Source organism: Schistocerca gregaria, chromosome 1 (assembly GCF_023897955.1).
Source record: "Schistocerca gregaria isolate iqSchGreg1 chromosome 1, iqSchGreg1.2, whole genome shotgun sequence".
Taxonomy (NCBI): domain Eukaryota; kingdom Metazoa; phylum Arthropoda; class Insecta; order Orthoptera; family Acrididae; genus Schistocerca; species Schistocerca gregaria.
In genome coordinates this window covers 1,142,476,132-1,142,494,454 of record NC_064920.1, presented here as the reverse complement: position 1 = coordinate 1,142,494,454, position 18,323 = coordinate 1,142,476,132, and the positions used below count along the sequence as shown (strand labels likewise).

The 18,323-nt window shown below is 42.6% G+C and overlaps 1 protein-coding gene and 1 pseudogene across 1 annotated transcript in view; both read left to right on the top strand.

Annotated features, from left to right (window-relative positions):
• The window catches only part of LOC126293462 (ionotropic receptor 75a-like), a 109,555-nt gene that overhangs the window by 72,744 nt on the left and 18,488 nt on the right, over positions 1 to 18,323 (top strand). Inside the window, exon 4 of the mRNA XM_049986742.1 lies at positions 2,328 to 2,599. Coding sequence (XP_049842699.1) covers positions 2,328 to 2,599 — 272 coding nt within the window. The remainder of the gene's footprint in view (positions 1 to 2,327; positions 2,600 to 18,323) is intronic.
• Positions 1,296 to 1,413, top strand: LOC126291368 (5S ribosomal RNA; annotated as a pseudogene).

Below are 18,323 nucleotides of genomic sequence, written 5' to 3'. Positions count from 1 at the left end.
GCCAAACTCGTCGACAGTGGTAATTAGGTACAGTGCGAAACGGTGATTCATCTCTGAACACAATGCCACGTTATTCATCGGCAGTTCGTGATCCCCGGTCACGGTACGACACCAAACGCAGCCGTTTGCAAAGGACAGTAACTTTCTGAATCATCGGCTGCTAGTCTCCGAGCAATGGTGTGGTGTAAAACAATGTTGCAAGAAGTCTATTGTTTGATTCACAAACTCCGTCATGGTGGCGAATCGAACAGTGACCCAAATGTAGAATACATTTCCTTTATTTCAAGTCTGTGGTGACAAATTTTTTGTCATAAAACTACCGGTTTCTGTCTGTAATGACCATCTTCAGATCACGTTTATAAAAATATGACCTAATATACTGGAGCCATGGTGGCATCGTCAAATGTTAAACATAAAATCAGCACCAGCATGTTGTTTACATACAGTTGACGATGCTGGTGCGGATTTTGTGTATAACATTTGACGATTGCACTAGGGCTCCAGCATATTAGGACATGTATTTATAAAACAGATCTGAATAGGGTCATTATAGACCGAAACCGCTAGTCTGATGACAAAATATTTGTGACCATGGACGTGAAGTAAAGGAAATTTACCATAGTCTGTTGCTTGCTCTTGATTGTCAGGTGCGGATGTGACAGAGTTACGACGTGTTTGGCATACAATAAGGCGATCCTACCTTGTGGTGATCACACCTGGACGTGTGGAACTTTGACGACCAGTATGACTTCCCTCACGTTCCCATGCAGTTCAGAAGTAAGACACTGTCGCACCTGAACTCCCCATAAATCTGGATATGAAACGATGAGATCAGTCGACTAAATGGAGAACCACTATGAGCTCGCTTCGAAACTGTTTCGTTTATTGATAACGGTCTCTCCCTGTCGTTCATAATGGTTGTAAGTAGGCTTTTTAGGTTTTTATGTTGGTAAAACCACGTAGCGCTCTGTATGAAAATCACTGTCTGTGCTGTGTGCAGTCTGTCGCTGCTAGGACTCATTGTTGGCATATTCGCTTGTGCAGTGTTGGGCAGTTGGATGTGAACCACGCATAGTGTTGTGCTGTTGGAGGTGAGCCGTCAGCAGTGGTGGATGTGGGGATATATAATGACTATCGAACATTATTAAGGTAAAGACTTTGTTCTCTATCAAAATCTTGCTAACTATGCCTATCTGTAATTAGTGCCTTCAGTAGTTTGAACCTTTTATTTGGCTGGCAGTATTGGCGCAGAAGTTCGAGTAACGAAGATTTATGTGAGGTAAGTTATTCATGAAGGCAACGGCCTTGCCGCAGTGGTAACACCGGTTCCCGTGAGATCACCGAAGTTAAGCGCTGTTGGGCGTGGTCGGCACTTGGATGGGTGACCATGCAGGCCGCCATCCGCTGTTGCCATTTTTCGGCGTGCAGTCAGCCTCGTGAGGCCAATTGAGGAGCTACTCGACCGAATAGTGGCGGCTTCAGTCAAGAATACCATCTTACGAGCGGGAGAGCGATGAGCTAACCCCACGCCCCTCCTATCCGCATTCTCCACCGAGTATGACACGGCAGTCGGATGGTCCCGGTAGGCCACTGGTGGTCTGAAGGCGGAGAGCTTTTAACTGATTCATTAAAGGTATAGGTTACTGTTAGTCATGGCCATTTTTTTGTAGGGATTATTGAAAGTCAGATTGCGTTGCGCTAAAAAATATAGTGTGTCAGTTTAGTGATGATCAGAAACAGTAAAGATAAAACTGTCTGAGTACGTTGAGTTTTGCTCAGCTGTTTGAAAAGCAAATAACGTAGTAGTTTACAGGACAGTCATTCTTAATTTTCAAAGGGGACGTTGCAGGGTTACTCAGTAACTGACACCGTTTACTCTTCTTATGCACTTTACCAAGATTAGAAACAACGCTAAACAGAAACGACAATAATGCTGGTGGCCCTTACACCGATCACAGAGAACTGCAACTTAATTATATAGATATAAGCGGATAATGAGTCACTGCCAATAAGGTTAGCACCCAAAAGACATGTTCGGTTGTCAACATAACTTCATATAGCTGCTTGTTGCTGGCACCTCTCACTCGTCTCCAACGGCTGGGACAGATCGTCGCATCTGGAGGGGTGTCACAGACGGTGATGGTGGCGGGATGGAGGGATGGTGGGGGCGGCGGGAGGGGGCAGGGGAAGGGGAACCCGAAGTGTTGGAAGGCCCTTGCGTCCCGTCCAGGTGCCTCCTGTCTACGCTGACAACCGAACAATTCTTCTTGGTACTTCACTCTTCTCATCAGGCAGTGTACACATACACATACTGATTTCTTGTGCAGGAAACGACGGACAGAGAACTGCGACAGTTCGTGCGCCGCAAGATGCAGCCGCTGGGCAACCGAGTGTACTACAACGGCGCCGAGGGCATGGAGCGAGTGCGGAAGGGCATGTTCGGCTTCCAGGTGGACACCAGCACGGCCTACAAGATCATCAGCGAGACGTACACGGAGCGCGAGAAGTGTGGCCTCATGGAGGTCAACCTCTTCCCGCTGCCGCCGCTCTGCGTCGCCACCACCAAGCACGCTGGCTACCGGGAGATGTTCTCGCAAAGGTCAGTGGCGGGACAGCACAAGACTTCTCTGGCTACCGGGAGATGTTCTCGCAGAGGTCAGTGGCGGGACAGCACAAGACTTCTCAGCCGTGCACCAGTGAGCGTGCTAAGATTTGCATTGAAATGAAACTGCCTCGGCACCAAGTGTGTGGTAAGCTTTGGTACAATCGGAAATAATATATTGCTGACACTGCCAGAAATAGTTGCTTTATGACTATAAAGTATATGGAAAAGCAGGCTTTGACGGTGAATTTCTGAGATGAAATCCTCGCGGTTTATCAACAGAGTCAAAGCGTCGTTCTCTGCTTACGTTTCGACAATTTCCCAATAGTCATCTTCAGGCGAAGTGTGGGTTTCACGTCCACTTCATGTCTTTATAGCCTGGATCGCTGGCTCCTCTGCCTCGTCTGCAACGGGTAGGCCAGATGCATGCATCCGGGATGGGTGACACATGAGGTACTGTTGTTGGGATGGAAGGTTCTGGCGTTGCGTCCTGATGTTGGCTGTTCCATCCACTGCCTTCGCCGCTTTCACATTTGAGCGCTCAATTAGTATTCTTGCTCTAAACGACGAGTTTACAAGATCATCACGGTCCCATATCTTCATTGCCTCTTTCTTGATTGAGTCCAAGATCCCGTTCTTCCGGCACAGCACCTCTGTCCAAAATAAAACATATGACCTTGTTTGTGGCTGTGCTCTGCGACTGCTTTTTTGCCTGCCGGTCACAGGCGAATGCTTCTCATATGTTCTGTGCGGCACAACGAAATACACTGTTGGGTCTGGCCAATATACGGCTTACCACATTCGCAAGTGATGATGTAGACTCCAGGTGTTCGTAGGCCTAGTTCGTCTTTCATTGAGCAAAGCATATTTTTGGTTTTAGCAGACAAGCACAAAATGGTTTAAATATTGTTTTTCTTCAATATTCTGGCAATGTTGGCCGTGGGCTGCCGCAACGTACAGAAGGATCGCAAGACGCTAGATGACGTATTCGGGATCGTTTTCTTTCTTCTTCTTGCTAGGCTGAAGAGTGTGTCTTATCTGTGTCTCCGAGGGACCTTACGAAAGGTTTCCCTCGTATGTTGCGACTAGATGCGTAGACTCTCCTTGTCCTGTATGTTTTGTGCTGTGTGCACCAGGGTGGTGAGCACAGATGAAAGCTGTGTTCTGAGAAAAGTACGGGTAAGCTACAGGGAGAGAAGTGTAAAACATATATTACTGGCCATTAAAATTGCTACACCACACCGATGACGTGCTATAGATGCGAATTTTAACCGACATGGAGAAGATGCTGTGCAAATAATTAGCTTTTCAGAGCATTCACACAAGGTTGGCGCCGGTGGCGACACCTACAACGTGCTGACATGAGGGACGATTCCAACCGATTTCTCTTACACAACCAGCAGTTGACCGGCGTTGCCTGGTTAAACGTTGTTCTGATGCCTCGTGTAAGGAGGACAAATGCGTACCATCACGTTTCCGACTTTGATAAAGGACGGATTGTAGCCTATCGGGATTGCGGTTTGTAGTATCGCGACAATGCTACTCGCATTGTCGAGATCCAATGACTGTTAGCAGAATATGGAATCGGTGGGTTCAGGAGGATAATGGGAACGCCGTGCTGGATCCCAACGGCCTATGCTACTCGCATTGTCGAGATCCAATGACTGTTAGCAGAATATGGAATCGGTGGGTTCAGGAGGATAATGGGAACGCCGTGCTGGATCCCAACGGCCTCGTATCAGTAGCAGTCGAGATCACAGGCACCTTATCCGCGTGCCTGTAACGGATCGTGCAGCCTCGTCTCGATCCCTCACTCAACAGATGGGGACGTTTGCAAGACAACAACAATCTGTACGAACAGTTCGACGACGTTTGCAGCATCACGGACTATCAGCTCGGGGACCATGGCTGCGGGTACCCTTGAAGCTGCATCACAGACAGGAGCGCCCGCGATGGTGTACTCAACGACGAACCTGAGTGCACGAATGGCAAAACGTCATTTTTTTCGTTGAATCCAGGTTCTGTTTACAGCATCATGATGGTCGCATCCGTAAACGCGCATTGGAAGCGTGTATTCGTCATCGCCATACTGGCGTATCACCCGGTGTGATGGTATGGAGTGCCACATGTTACACGTCTTGGTCACCTCTTGTTCACCTTGACGGCACTTTGAACAGTGGACGTTACATTTCAGATGTATTACGAACCGTGGCTCCACCCATCATTCGATCCCTGCGAAAACCTACATTTCTGAAGGATAATGCACGACCGCATGTTGCAGGTCCTGTACGGGCCTTTCATGATACAGAAAAAGTTCGATTGCTGCCCTGGCCAGCACATTCTTTACATCTATCACCATCTAAAAACGTCTGGTCAATGGTGGCCGAGCAACTGGATAGTCATAATACGCCAGTCACTACTCTTGATGAACTGTGGTATCGTGTTGAAGCTGAATGGGCACCTGTACCTGTACACGCCATCCAAGCTCTGTTTGACTCAATGCCTAGGCGTATCAAGGCCGTTATTACGGCCAGAGGTGGTTGTTCTGGGTACTGATTTCGCAGGATCTATGCACCCAAATTGCGTGAAAATGTAATCACATGTCAGTTCTAGTATAATATATTTGTCCAATGAATAAACGTTTATCATATGCATTTCTTTTTGGTGTAGCAATTTTAATGGTCAGTAGTGCAATACGTACAAGACTCAAGAGGAAATATTAAGAGTGGAGGACCAAGAACTATGTGCTCGGATTAAAAACGGTGTAATACAGGTATGTAGTCTTTTGCCCTTACTGTTCAACTTGTACATCGTAGAAGCAACGCAGGAAATAGAAAAAAGTACTGGAGTGGAATTAAAATTCAACTTGAAAGAACATCAATGATATGATTATCTGATGACATTGCTATCTTGAGTGAAAATGAAGAAGAATTACATGATCTGCAGAATGGAATGATGAGTCCAAAGAGTACAGAATCAGAATGGAGAGTAAATCGAAGAAAAACGAAAGTAGTGAGAAGCAGCATAAATGAAAACTTCGAGGAAGCATCAGGACTGATGGTTACGAAGTAACGACGGACGGAGCAAGGTGGACATCAAAAAAGCTGACTACAACTGGCGAAATGGCATTTCTGGCCAAGATAAATATACTAGTGTCAAACATACACCTTAATTTGAAGGGCAAATTTCTGTGAATGTATGTCTGAAGCACTGGATGTCTGAAGCATTGTATGACAATGAAACATGGACTGCAAGGAAACCGGAACAGAAGAGAATCGAGGTTTTTGAGATTTGGCGCTATAGACGAATGTTGAAAATTAAGTGGCCTGGTAAGGTAAGTAATGAGGAGTTTTTGCACATACTCGGAGAGGAAAGGGATCTGTGGAAAATTCTGACAAGGAGAAAGAACAGGGTACTACGACATCTGTTTAGACACCAGGAAATGGTACTAGAGGGAGCTGCAGTCGGCAAAAACTGTAGAGGAAGGCAGATGTTGAAGCACAAGTAATTGAGAACGTAGATTGCAAGTGCTACTCTGACTTAAGAGGTTGACACAGCAGAGGAATTCGTGGTGACCAAAATAAGAAAAAAAAGTGGCAGCTATTGGCGTTTAGGTACAGCTCCGTGTATGTCTATTGTCTATGGACGGGTTGTACCAGAGTGTCATCATTTTCCATCCTTATCAGGATATCAAGGAAAGGCAGGCATCCATTTTCTTCTACCTACATGGCGAACTTTATGTGGCCATGCAACCTGTAAAGGTTGCCAAAAAATTACTGCAGGTTTCCTACGGCATGAGGCAACTCCACGAATGTGTCATCCACGTATCGGCAAACCGCCTTTGTTCCAGATGTGTGGTTTCGAGAGACGTTTTTTCGGAGTGTTCCACATATAGTTGATGATTCCTGGGGCAGTGGTGAGGGGAGGGGGGGGGGGGGCATCCAATAAGCTCTCCATCCAACTGGTGGTAGAACTTTCCCCTACATTGGAAGTAACTGGTAGTGGCCACTTGGTGTCACAGTTCCACAGTGTCTTCGTCAAAGTGCCTCACCAGTTATGTCAATATGTATTCTAGCGGTGCCTGTGTGAAGAGAGATGTGACTTCGGAGCCGACCAGCTCACGCTTGTCCAGATGTATTTCCCGAAACACCTTCACAACCACCGAGCGAGGTGGCGCACTGGTTAGCACACTGGACTCGCATTCAGGAGGACGACGGTTCAATCCCGTCTCCAGCCATCCTGATTTAGGTTTTCCGTGATTTCCCTAAATTGTTTCAGGCAAATGCCGGGATGGTTTTCTTTGAAAGGTCACTGCCGATTTCCTCCCCAATCCTTCCCTAACCCGAGCTTGCGCTCCGTCTCTAATGACCTCTTTGTCGACGAGACGTTAAACACTAACCACCACCTTCACAACCTCGGAAAGTTTTTGACATGGTGCGTACGTTGACCCACGAGAGAGACGTCTACAGACGTTAAAGTAGCCTCTGGCGTGTCACAGGGGAGTGTTATGGGACCATTGCTTTTCACAATATATATAAACGACCTAGTAGATAGTGTCGTAAGTTCCATGCGCCTTTTCGCGGATGATGCTGTAGTATACAGAGAAATTGCAGCATTAGAAAATTGTAGCGAAATGCAGGAAGATCTGCAGCGGATAGGCACTTGGTGCAGGGAGTGGCAGCTGACCCTTAACATAGACAAATGTAATGTATTGCGAATACATAGAAAGAAGGATCCTTTACTGTATGATTATACGATAGCGGAACAAAAGCTGGTAGCAGTTACTTCTGTAAAATATCTGAGAGTATGCGTGCTGAACGATTTGAAGTGGAATGATCATATAAAATTAATTTTCGGTAAGGTGGGTAGCAGGTTGAGATTCATTGGGAGAGCCCTTAGAAAATGTAGTGCATCAACAAAGGAGGTGGCTTACAAAACACTCGTTCGACCTATACTTGAGTATTGCTCATCAGTGTGGGATCCGTACCAGATCGGGTTGACGGAGGACATAGAGAAATTCAAAGAAGAGCGGCGCGTTTCGTCACAGGGTTATTTGGTAACCGTGATAGCGTTACGGAGATTTTTAACAAACTCAAGTGGCAGCCTCTGCAAGAGAGGCGCTCTGCATCGCGGTGTAGCTTGCTCGCCAGGTTTCGAGAGGGTGCGTTTCTGGATAAGGTGTCGAATATATTGCTTCCCCCTACTTATACCTCCCGTGGAGATCACGAATGTAAAATTAGAGAGATTAGAGCGCGCACGTTGGCTTTCAGACAGTTGTTCTTTCCGCGAGTCATACGCGACTGGAACAGGAAAGGGAGGTAATGACAGTGGCACGTAAAGTGCCCTCCGCCACACACCGTTGGGTGACTTGCGGAGTATAAATGTAGATGTAGATGTAGAGAGGATTTGGCAGGTGCGCCTGCTGTTTAACTATTCCATATGTTAGTGAATTTATCGTGTCAACTATTGGACGAGGTGCATCTCCATTCTGTAATTGACCCAGCTGCAGCAGACGAGGCAAAGAAAACTGTGATCCAGATACAAACTTCACATAAAACACACACTTCGCTTGAAGATGAGGAAGAGGGAATACGTCGAAACTTTGCCGCCGGACGACGCCTTGACTCTTTTGATAACCAGAGAAGGCTTCATCAACTATGACAGTATTTGCATTCTGTGCAATTGTGAGAAATAGCATGTGTTTGCACCTTATGCGCCTATTTAGTTGATATAAAACATCAGCATTCTAGGTACTTTACGTCTGATTTCTACAGGAAATTTCGTCTACTCGAACACTTTTAGGCATACTTTTGTTTTCCACTGCCTCTTTTGCCTAATCTCACATCGGTTTGCAGCAGCACACATTTCTTGATATAAAATACGTTTTAATACAGGATGTTGAAAAATGGTCTTTTTAAAATCAAGCAAGTATATTTCGGAAATGGGAACAGGTAAAAATGTGTGGTTTACAGCATAATGTTCAACACGCCTAGTGTTGCAGTAGCTGTTTAACATAGTTCATTGAGTACGACACCGTAACTCGCTTCGTACTTGAATAATATTCCCAGTTACCCAGTTAAAGCTTAGAAAGTCTTGATTAACATGTACATCTGCTGCTTTGATGTGGTCTCGTAGTTCCTGCAGGTCCCTCATCAGGTTTGGTAGGCAGTATGCTTCACGAATTCCCAAATAAAAATATCTTATGGTGTTATGTTTGGAGACCCTGTGGACCAGAAAGTAGGTCCTACTCTGCAAATGGAGCGACGTGAAGCACCGATCGAGGACTAGTGGGGAGAGGCACACCATCTTCCTACAGCATTATGTCAGGCTGTGGTTCTTCAACTTGTGGAAATACGTTAACTGTTCCAATACGTGCAGATAAATACTCGAGAATATTGACGCTTTTGCTAAGAAAAGGGGACCCACCACATAGTTATGAAGGTGACCACACCATAAGTTTATCTTTGGACTGCCTAGCACCATTTCCATGCAAAAGTGTGGGATGTCAGAATCCCAGATGTGCAAAATGAGTCGGTGTACTTTCGTAGACACATGAAATGAGCTTCGTCCGAGAACGTCACCTTTTTCAGTCAGTTTTGGCCATAGTCGATGTGTCTCACAAGCTCACTGCTTTGTGCTTTGGCGCGTCGTTAGCTTGAAGCGCATGCAGCAGCTGCACAGTGTGTAGTCTTGAAGCCCCAGACCCTTGTGCAGTAGCCTGTAGATCGTAGTTTGTGATAGTCGTAACTGTCGAGTTGTTTGATGGATTGATTTGCTTGGGCTCTGCCCACAAATCATCCTCTTCGTTGATCTTCCTTGAAGCCCCTTGACCACTGTCTGACGTTCGGACGTGAAGGTGATGTGCTTCTGTGAAGTGTCCGAACGTTCCGCCGGACCTGGCTGTGAAATTTGGGCTATAGCAACCATTCCTCATACTGTGCCATAAAAATAGAAAGAAACTTTAGGTGTGTCTGAAGGTTATGCCAGAAAAACGCATCTTCATACCTATCCGAATTTCTGAAGTACATGCTCATAGCTCTAAAGATCATTTTGGAACGCCCTGTATAGCACCAACACTGTTGATATGCAAACAAACAGGAGCGATGATATATTTAGTGACGTCGACTATCCCTTTGCTTTATTCAGCGTTAATTCATACCGAACGTTCTGCAGACGCCCAGCCCCTCGATCTCATCACACTTACTCTATTTCATCAACTGAACACTTTTGTTTCCATAAATAATGTTTAGGCCATGAAATTCATTCTGTTTCAAAGTCTAAACTAAGCAGTTACCAACTCTTACGGTTACTGGAAATGTAGCGAGGAAGTGGAGGGGAAACTGCCAATAAAAACCCAGGTACACAAAAAAAACTAAATCATTTTATTTGACTCGACGTCTGTAGTGTTGCTCTTTACAGGAAACTAAAACATAAGCAAATTTATAGCTCGTCAGTCTTCACACAGGTACATAACAATCAGAATCAAGAGTTCCACAGGCACTGATAAAATTTATAAAACGAGCAGTCTGCCTGCGCCCCGACAGTCTGACTTGCATACCACCTTGTAACATGATGCAATTTTACAAATGTTCTAGGGCAGTAAGCTACCCATACATGACAACTATAACACTTTAAAAACTCTCATAAAACAACGGGAAAGATAAAAAGTACACAATGAAAAATATGAAAACAGACAATTCCTGGCTAGCATACCGAGCGTGCTTGATAGAGCTTAGCCGTAAATATACGAAAATCTTTTAGGATTCAGAATAAAAATTTATAAATCGATTTAAGTTGATAATATCAAATAGAAGACTACTAACATCATACGAATCTAACATGAAAAACTGCTGTCACAAACGTGACTAACTTTAGATTAAATATCACAGAACAGGCATTTGCAGTGTCTTTTTTTTCTGACACCAAAAACGAAGTCAAAATAGTGCATAGCCTAGTGTGCAGGTATGTGAGTAAATACATCTGTATAAAGAAACGCTTCTTAAACTCAAAGGCATTATACAATAAGAGAGCCGCTGGTTATAAAAGCTTATTTATGTGATCCCCGCAAAACCAGTCATCATTTCATAAATTGTTTTACCATTGTAGCAGGGGAGCTAAAACCATTATAACATAAATCAGAACTAGGGACAGACAGCACTGCAATGACATTGAAACTTGAAGAGTTAATTGAAAAGTAATATTAGCAAAGGTCAATGTTGAAATGACCATTCGCTAAAACACATTAGATATTACGTTTGTGTAAGAGAAAACGGAAACCATTTTTTTTAGAATGTTTTCCACCAGATTAAATTTTCCTAGGACTTTCGCTAGCGGTGTAGTGAACGAAGTAGAAAACTGCAAGCGTTTTACGTGCAGCTGTTATTGTTCTGCTATTACCCCGACCCGTCACACTATGTAAATTCACCTCGAGGTCGTCTCACATGCAATGTATCGAGTGCGTCGCCCAACAGATCGGAAGGGGTGAACAGGAAACCTGTAACCCTCATATTGGCTGAAAGGAGACAAGGATATCAGGCTTCATGTGCAACACAAAGGGAAACATTGCTATGTCTCCATCGAAGCGCGTGTCACGGTTGCTAACAATTCTGCAGCTTGTTAGAGCGAGGAAAACACAGACAGAAAGACAGCGCATGCAGTGCTCTTAAATCGGGAAGCAGACGGTGCAGAGCGCTCGAGAGTGATGCACTATCACTCGTTGCTAAGCTACGACGTAAAAGGTACAGAGTAGTGAAGACTGCTACAGCAAGTAGGTTTACGATCAAATAAACGATTTAGTTATAAGACTGCTCTGTTCCTGTGTCATTGTTCTGCATTTGCTACTGTCAACCAGTCTAAACATCCAGTTTGCCATCTGTCACAATGACTGATCGAGATTTGGTGCTACATTCACTGCTGTAACTTAATTGTATCTGAATATATAATCAAAAGTGCCAGTCCGTTTGTCGCAGTACACTGACGACACCAATTCACTTACCTTCCTCGCAAACCAAAGTCACCATGGCACAAATATTTTACTTCCTGTTCAAACTTTGAAAGCTATTACTCCTTTCAGAACTCAAGACGAGTATTCGTACGAAGTGATGAACGCATTTCGTGCTGTGAAATACAGCCCAGACACCAAATGTCACACAGTGATACACTGAAGAGCCAAAGAAACTAGTACACTTGCCTAATCTCGAGTAGGTCCCCCGCGAGCACACAGAAGTAGATCTACATTTTCATGGATACGCTGCAAATCACATTTAAGTGCCCAGTAGAGGCTTCATCGAACCATCTTTACAATTCTCCATTATTCCAGTCTCGTATAGCGCGCGGAGAGAATGAACATCTATATATTTCCGTACGAGCTCTGATTTCCATTATTTTATCGTGGTGATCGTTCCTCCCTCTGTAGGTCGGTGTCAACAAAATATTTTCGCATTCCGAGTAGAAAGTTGGTGATAGGTATTTCGTGAGAAGATTCCGGAACAACGAAAAACGCCTTTCTTTCAACGATTTCGAGCCCAAATCTTGTATCATTTCTGTGACACTCTCCCATATTTCGCGATAATACAAAATGTGCTGCCTTTCTTTGAACGTTTTTGATGTATTTAGTCAGTCCTATCTGGTAAGGATCCCACACTGGGCAGCAGTATTATAAAAGAGGACGGACAAGCGTAGTGTAGGCAGTCTCCTTAGTAGGTATGCTACATTTTCTAAATGTCCTGCCAATAAAACTCATCCTTTGGTTAGCCTTCCCCACAACGTTTTATGTGTGTCCCTTCCAATTTAATTTGTTGGTAATTGTAATACCTAGGTATTTAATTGAATTTACAGCTTTTAGATAAAGCTGATTTATCGTGTAACCGAAGTTTAACGAGTTTATTTTAGCACTCATGTGGATGACCTCACATTTTTCGTTATTTAGCGTCATCTGCAACTTTTCGCACCATTCAGATATCTTTTCTAAATCGTTTTGCACTTTGTTTTGATCTTATGATGATGACAACACGACGTGGAATGGACTCGACTAATGTCTGAAGTAGTGCTGGAGGGAATTTATACCATGAATCCTGCGGGGCTGTCCATAAATCCATAAGAGTACGGATTTGGAGACCCCTTCTGAACAGCACGTTGCAATGCATCACAGATATGTTCAATAATGTTCTTGTCTGGGACGTTTGTGGCCAGTGGAGGCTCTTGAACTCAAAAAAGTGTTCGTAGAACCGTTTGTAGCAATTCAGGACATGTGTGGTGACACACTGTCCATTCTGAATTTTCCAAGTCTGTCGGAATGCGCAATTGACGTGAATGGATGCAGGTGATCAGACAGGACGCGTAGGTACGTGTTACCTGTCAGAGTCGTATCTAGACGTATCAGGGGTCGCATATCATTCTACCTGCACACTCCCACGCCGTTACAGAGCTTCCGCCAGCTTGAACAGTCACCTGCTGACATACAGGATCGATGGATTCATGAGGTTGTCTCCATACCCGTACATGTCCATCAGCTCGATACAATTTGAAACGGGACTCATCCGATCAGGCAACATGTTTCCAGCCGTCAACAGACAAAAGCAGTGTTGTCGAGCCCCAGTGTCCTGAAGCAGATGAAAAAATGAAGATCAAGAACTCCACAAGAAAAATCCACAAGCATGAGAGAATACGAAAGAGGTACAATTTTACCTAATTTGAATAGCACCAAACATCCGAGTCATATGAGATCAAAAGCACTGCTCGCTGCTTGATGTGGTCAAACCATTACAGTGAAGATTGCTGGTTGAATATATTCATTAACATGACAGTTTTCTGACAGTTTTTTTTTACTGCTTTAAACAGAGTGGTGCCCTTTGCGAAATATCGTCTCCAGTGAAAGATTTCAGCCTTGGAGGAAGATGTAAGAGCAACTACTTGTTTCTAAGTAAGGCGGTCGCAGGAATTTGACGACTCACCGTGATTAACAAGTGACTAACACCGCCTGTGGTGAAATTTTGTGACGCATGAAATGAGCTTGTGTAAGATTGTGATGTGTCCTCTAGTGCAGGCCTGCCTAACATTAGTGCAGTCCAGTCTACACAGCAATCCGTCTGCCCTCACCACTGCCCTTTTTCAAGCAGTTGTGTGAGAGAGACGACAGAAGGCTGCACACATGGGAAACTTAGGATGTTGCGTTTATTACATAGTTCGACTATTTCTACGAGGCAAATTTTAGAGCACTCGTTTATAAGTGGTATTCTGTATTAATGTTCCTTTTCAATTTTTTTTTTCTCCGCCTTTGACATTAAGTTCTGATGTTTCTAAATTTATACACATTTAGATTTGAGAGTATATAAGATACCTGGAGCTATGGTTCGTTATATAATGGAACACATGGAGGTACACGGATTAAAATCTCTGAAACCGAAACACTGGAGGGACTTCGTCAGTTTCATAACAGAAAAAACCGTTCGCACGCATGATCTGAACAAAACAAACTTCAGTGGATTGTCTGTGCATCTGTCGCTTAAAGTCTGAGGTAATAAGTCTAAAAAATAAAATCATTCTAAAAAAATGAAATCAATTTTCAATGTGCTATACCATATAACCTCTTTGTAAAATCATGATGAAATTGTTGAAACGTAGTCAGTCATGTCTGCTCCACAAACAACTGCCTTGAGTTCTCAGGAAATGTTCCATGTCAATAAGTTGAAGTTGATTCTTACATAGGATTAATTTTTATTTTGCTTTCTTCCGTGTCCATCACAGTTGAGATTCTAGGCATTGCTGTATGTATGCAGATGAGTAAAATAAGCTGCTAAATATTCGTTGAAATTCATGGTCAAAACCTTCAGCTATCTTTTATTGTATTTTCCACAGAGCTACTAGTTTCGGTCATGGACCATTTTCAAGCTTAGTTGGTCCAAATGGCAGAAATTTTCTACCATGATGTAAGTGAGAAAAGATTCTGTTGCGGGCCAGTCGTAGTTCATAAAATCGTCAGCAACATAATAACGTTGCAGAGTGCAATTGGCGCCAAAAGACTTATTAACAACGAAACACACTGACAAGCCAACCAAGTTTGTTAACGAATTTCGATGTGAAGAAGGCTTCTGGAGACAGTGCTCTGTACACTATCATTGTGCTGTTGACAATTTTATTGATAATTGTTGGCCTGGAACAGTTGCTTGTAATGTTTTACATTGTGGCACAACATCCCTGCCAATTATACCTGCTAAGCTTGCAAATTATTTGTAATCAAAACTGTGCAAATTAATAGTGAGTTGAAGGTTTTCGCTATGAATTTAAATAGTCATTTTTTGTAGTGACTTGTTTCATGCCATCAGGTTCATTCTCCAAGCATATCCTAAGAAGTAAGTGTATTCCCACATTTTCACCAAATTCACATACTCTAAGACCATGGTTTGAAAATAGACCTGATGGTCTGCAACTAACTACAGCTAAGAAATGACTATTATACAAACTGCGAAACATATTGGAAGAATTAAAAAATTAAAGCAAGAAGATAAATAAAAGTTAGTTGTTTCCTGTCCTACATCAGAATGCTGGAACTACGAAGTGGGATTTTTTTTTTTTTTATGTCTCCAGTCTTGTCCACCACATTTGTTAACAAATGATTCTAGACTTGCATTAAAAGTGAATTCAAGTGATTGGTAATGACGGTCATAAAAGCATTCTTCAGTGCCCTGTTTAACCTTAATTTTTCTTCCAGAGGCAACGTTGAGTTCAGCCAGTATTCAATCTCGTTCGTCAGAAGACAAGTACATCATATCGTCTTTATGGATGGAGTTGTAGTGATGTCCTAATGAATATTTTCCAGCGTTTTCAATATACGATAGCATATTAAATACGCCTTGTAACATTCAAACTGTACGAAAAGTAAAGCAATTTCCGTTCAGTATCGAATGATGAGACTTCTCCACTTCTCCTGTTTATGGGACATATGCCTAGATGGCAGATAGTCCTAATGTTAAAAGTATTACTACTGTCACACAACTGGTATTGTTAGCAATCTGTTACAAGCCATCTGCCTTGTTCTACCTGCATCTTCCTTGCAACATTCCTTTTTCTTTTCATCCTCGCTCCTAACGAGGCAGTAATGACAGCTGTAAATCACACAGTAGAAGAGGTTCTCCTCAGTATCTGGGCATATTAGATTAGATTATATTTACTTTCATTCTAATTGTTCCTTAGTGAGGAGTTCCTCCAGGATGTAGAACATGTTAGAAAAACAACAATATATGACAAATATTTACAACTCAAACAAATAAGCTAGTGTACCATTCCACAGGTCTCAAGTGGCATAGTCGTCTATTTTTACAAATACTTTCTTTACAAATACTAATGCACTGAATTTAAAATAAAAAAAATTTTATTTATTTATAAGGTAATAAATGTGTAATACAACTACTAAATACTACGTACAATGATAACATTACTGCACTGAACTGGTGCATAAGTTAGACTGTACTTACACAGACACACACACACACTTATTAACAATGAACACATTACTGCACTGAAATTGCGCAGCAGTTATATTGTACTTATATACAGAAGGAGTTGGCCATCAATAAATCCTTCAGGCTTCTCTTAAACTGCATTCATTGGTTGGTAAGCTTTATATGGCTGCTGGCAAGTTATTGAAAATGTGTGTTCCCGAATAATGCACACCTTTTTGTATAAAACTAAGTGACTTTAAATCCTTGTGAAGATTATTCTTATTTCTAGTATTGATTCCATGAATTGAGCTACTGGTTTGAAAAAGTGATATAGTTTTAATGACAAATTTCGTTAAGGAATCAATATCTTGGGAAGCAGTAGTTAGTATCTCTAGTTCCCTAAACAGGCTTCTGCAAGATGTTCTTCAGTTCATACCACATATAACTCTTACTGCACGTTTTTTGTGCGTGGAAAACTTTAGCTTGGATTGATGAATTGCCCCAAAAAATAATCCCATATGACATTATGGAATGAACGTAGGCATAGTATGCCAGCTTTTTCGTTTTTATATCCCCTATGTCTGACACAATTCGCATTGCTAATAGAGATTTGTTAAGACGCTTCAGCAGTTGTGTGGTTTGCTCCTCCCAGTTGAATTTATTATCAAGCTTTAATCCCAAGAATTTAACACTGTCTACTTCTTCTATCTGCTTGTCATCGTATGTTAGGCATATACTCGTGGGACACCCCTTACAAGTTCTGAACTGCATGTAGTGTGTTTTTTCAGAGTTTAGTGACGAAGAATTAGTTATGAACCAGTGATTATTGTCTACAAATATTCTATTAGCTGACCTTTCTACGACTACACTTGATTTGCTATTTATTGCAACGTTTGTGTCATCGGCAAACAAAACGAACTTGGCTTCTGATAATGTTAGTCATGAAAGGTCATTGATATACACAAGAAAAAGTAAGGGCCCTAAAATGGAACCTTGTGGGACCCCATGTGTAATTAGTTCCCAGTTGGATGATGCATGATAGCTTGATATATGTCTCTTTCCTAATAACACCCTTAGTTTCCTGCCAGAGATATAAGATTTGAACAATTTTGCAGCATCTCCTGTTATGCTATAATATTCTAATGTACTTAAAAGGATATTGTGATTTACACAGTGAAATGACTTTGACAGATCTCAGAATATACCAGTTCCTGCAATTTTTTTCTAATGAATTAAGTAGCTTTCAATGCAATAGCACGTAGTTCCTGAGCATACTGATGTGGAGTTTTATGCAGGTCTCCTATCCTGCAACGTTAGTACTATTACAACCACGAGGAAACAGACTAACATAAGATGTATCCATCATTGTGGTTTGCAGCTCCTTGTATTGGCCGTGTTTGCAGTTAAAATTATTGGATTGGAGGTCCACCAGTTAAGCAAAAGACTGTTTTTCTCAGTACCGAAACATGTTTCGACACCACTGTGCATCAGCAGTGGGCTTTCGTTTTTATTTATTCTTTACATTTGGTGTGCATGAATTTTCTGGGTCACTTGTGTGTTAATTACTACAGGTAGCTTGTCATGTTTTCGTGTGGCAAGTTCTTCCATTCTCTGCATAATGCTGAGGTGTTGTGATGCTCACGTAAGTATTTTTCACAAATAACGTAGTAAAACACTTTTCACTTCACCAGAACACAGTGTGACTGTGGTTCATGCACACCAAATGTAAAGAAAATAAAAACGAAAATAAATAAAAACGGAAACGCTTTGATGGTGGCACAGTGGTGTCGAAACATGTTTGGATACTGAGAATAATGGTGTTTTGCATAACTGGAGGACCTCACATAAAACAATTACAGGTATAGGAGGCACGCCTAAAACTTCAACATCGATTTTCTTGGACACTGCGGACCATGACATGAAAAGCCGCCAGTCAGGTAATCAGGAGAGGCTCTCAACTCATTAAAGTCGGTAATTAACAGGTGTGATTGACCCCTTGTGAGCCACACTCACACTGCGCTCTGAAGGATAGCCAGGACCACGGCCAGAGCGATGATGGGCCGCACCTGCTGTAGTACATAAATTCTTCGAAAACACAGCCAATGATCACAACATGAACCACTCATTGCTGCCACTTCCCACACCTAAACTTCATCACGTACATCTCTCCCATCGAGCTTACGGTCTCTTAATACTACATGAGATTTTCCTGAGAAACTTACACACTGTTTGACAAGAAGCACTTGATAAATATTTTTAGGCTTGCTAAGAGGCCATACATG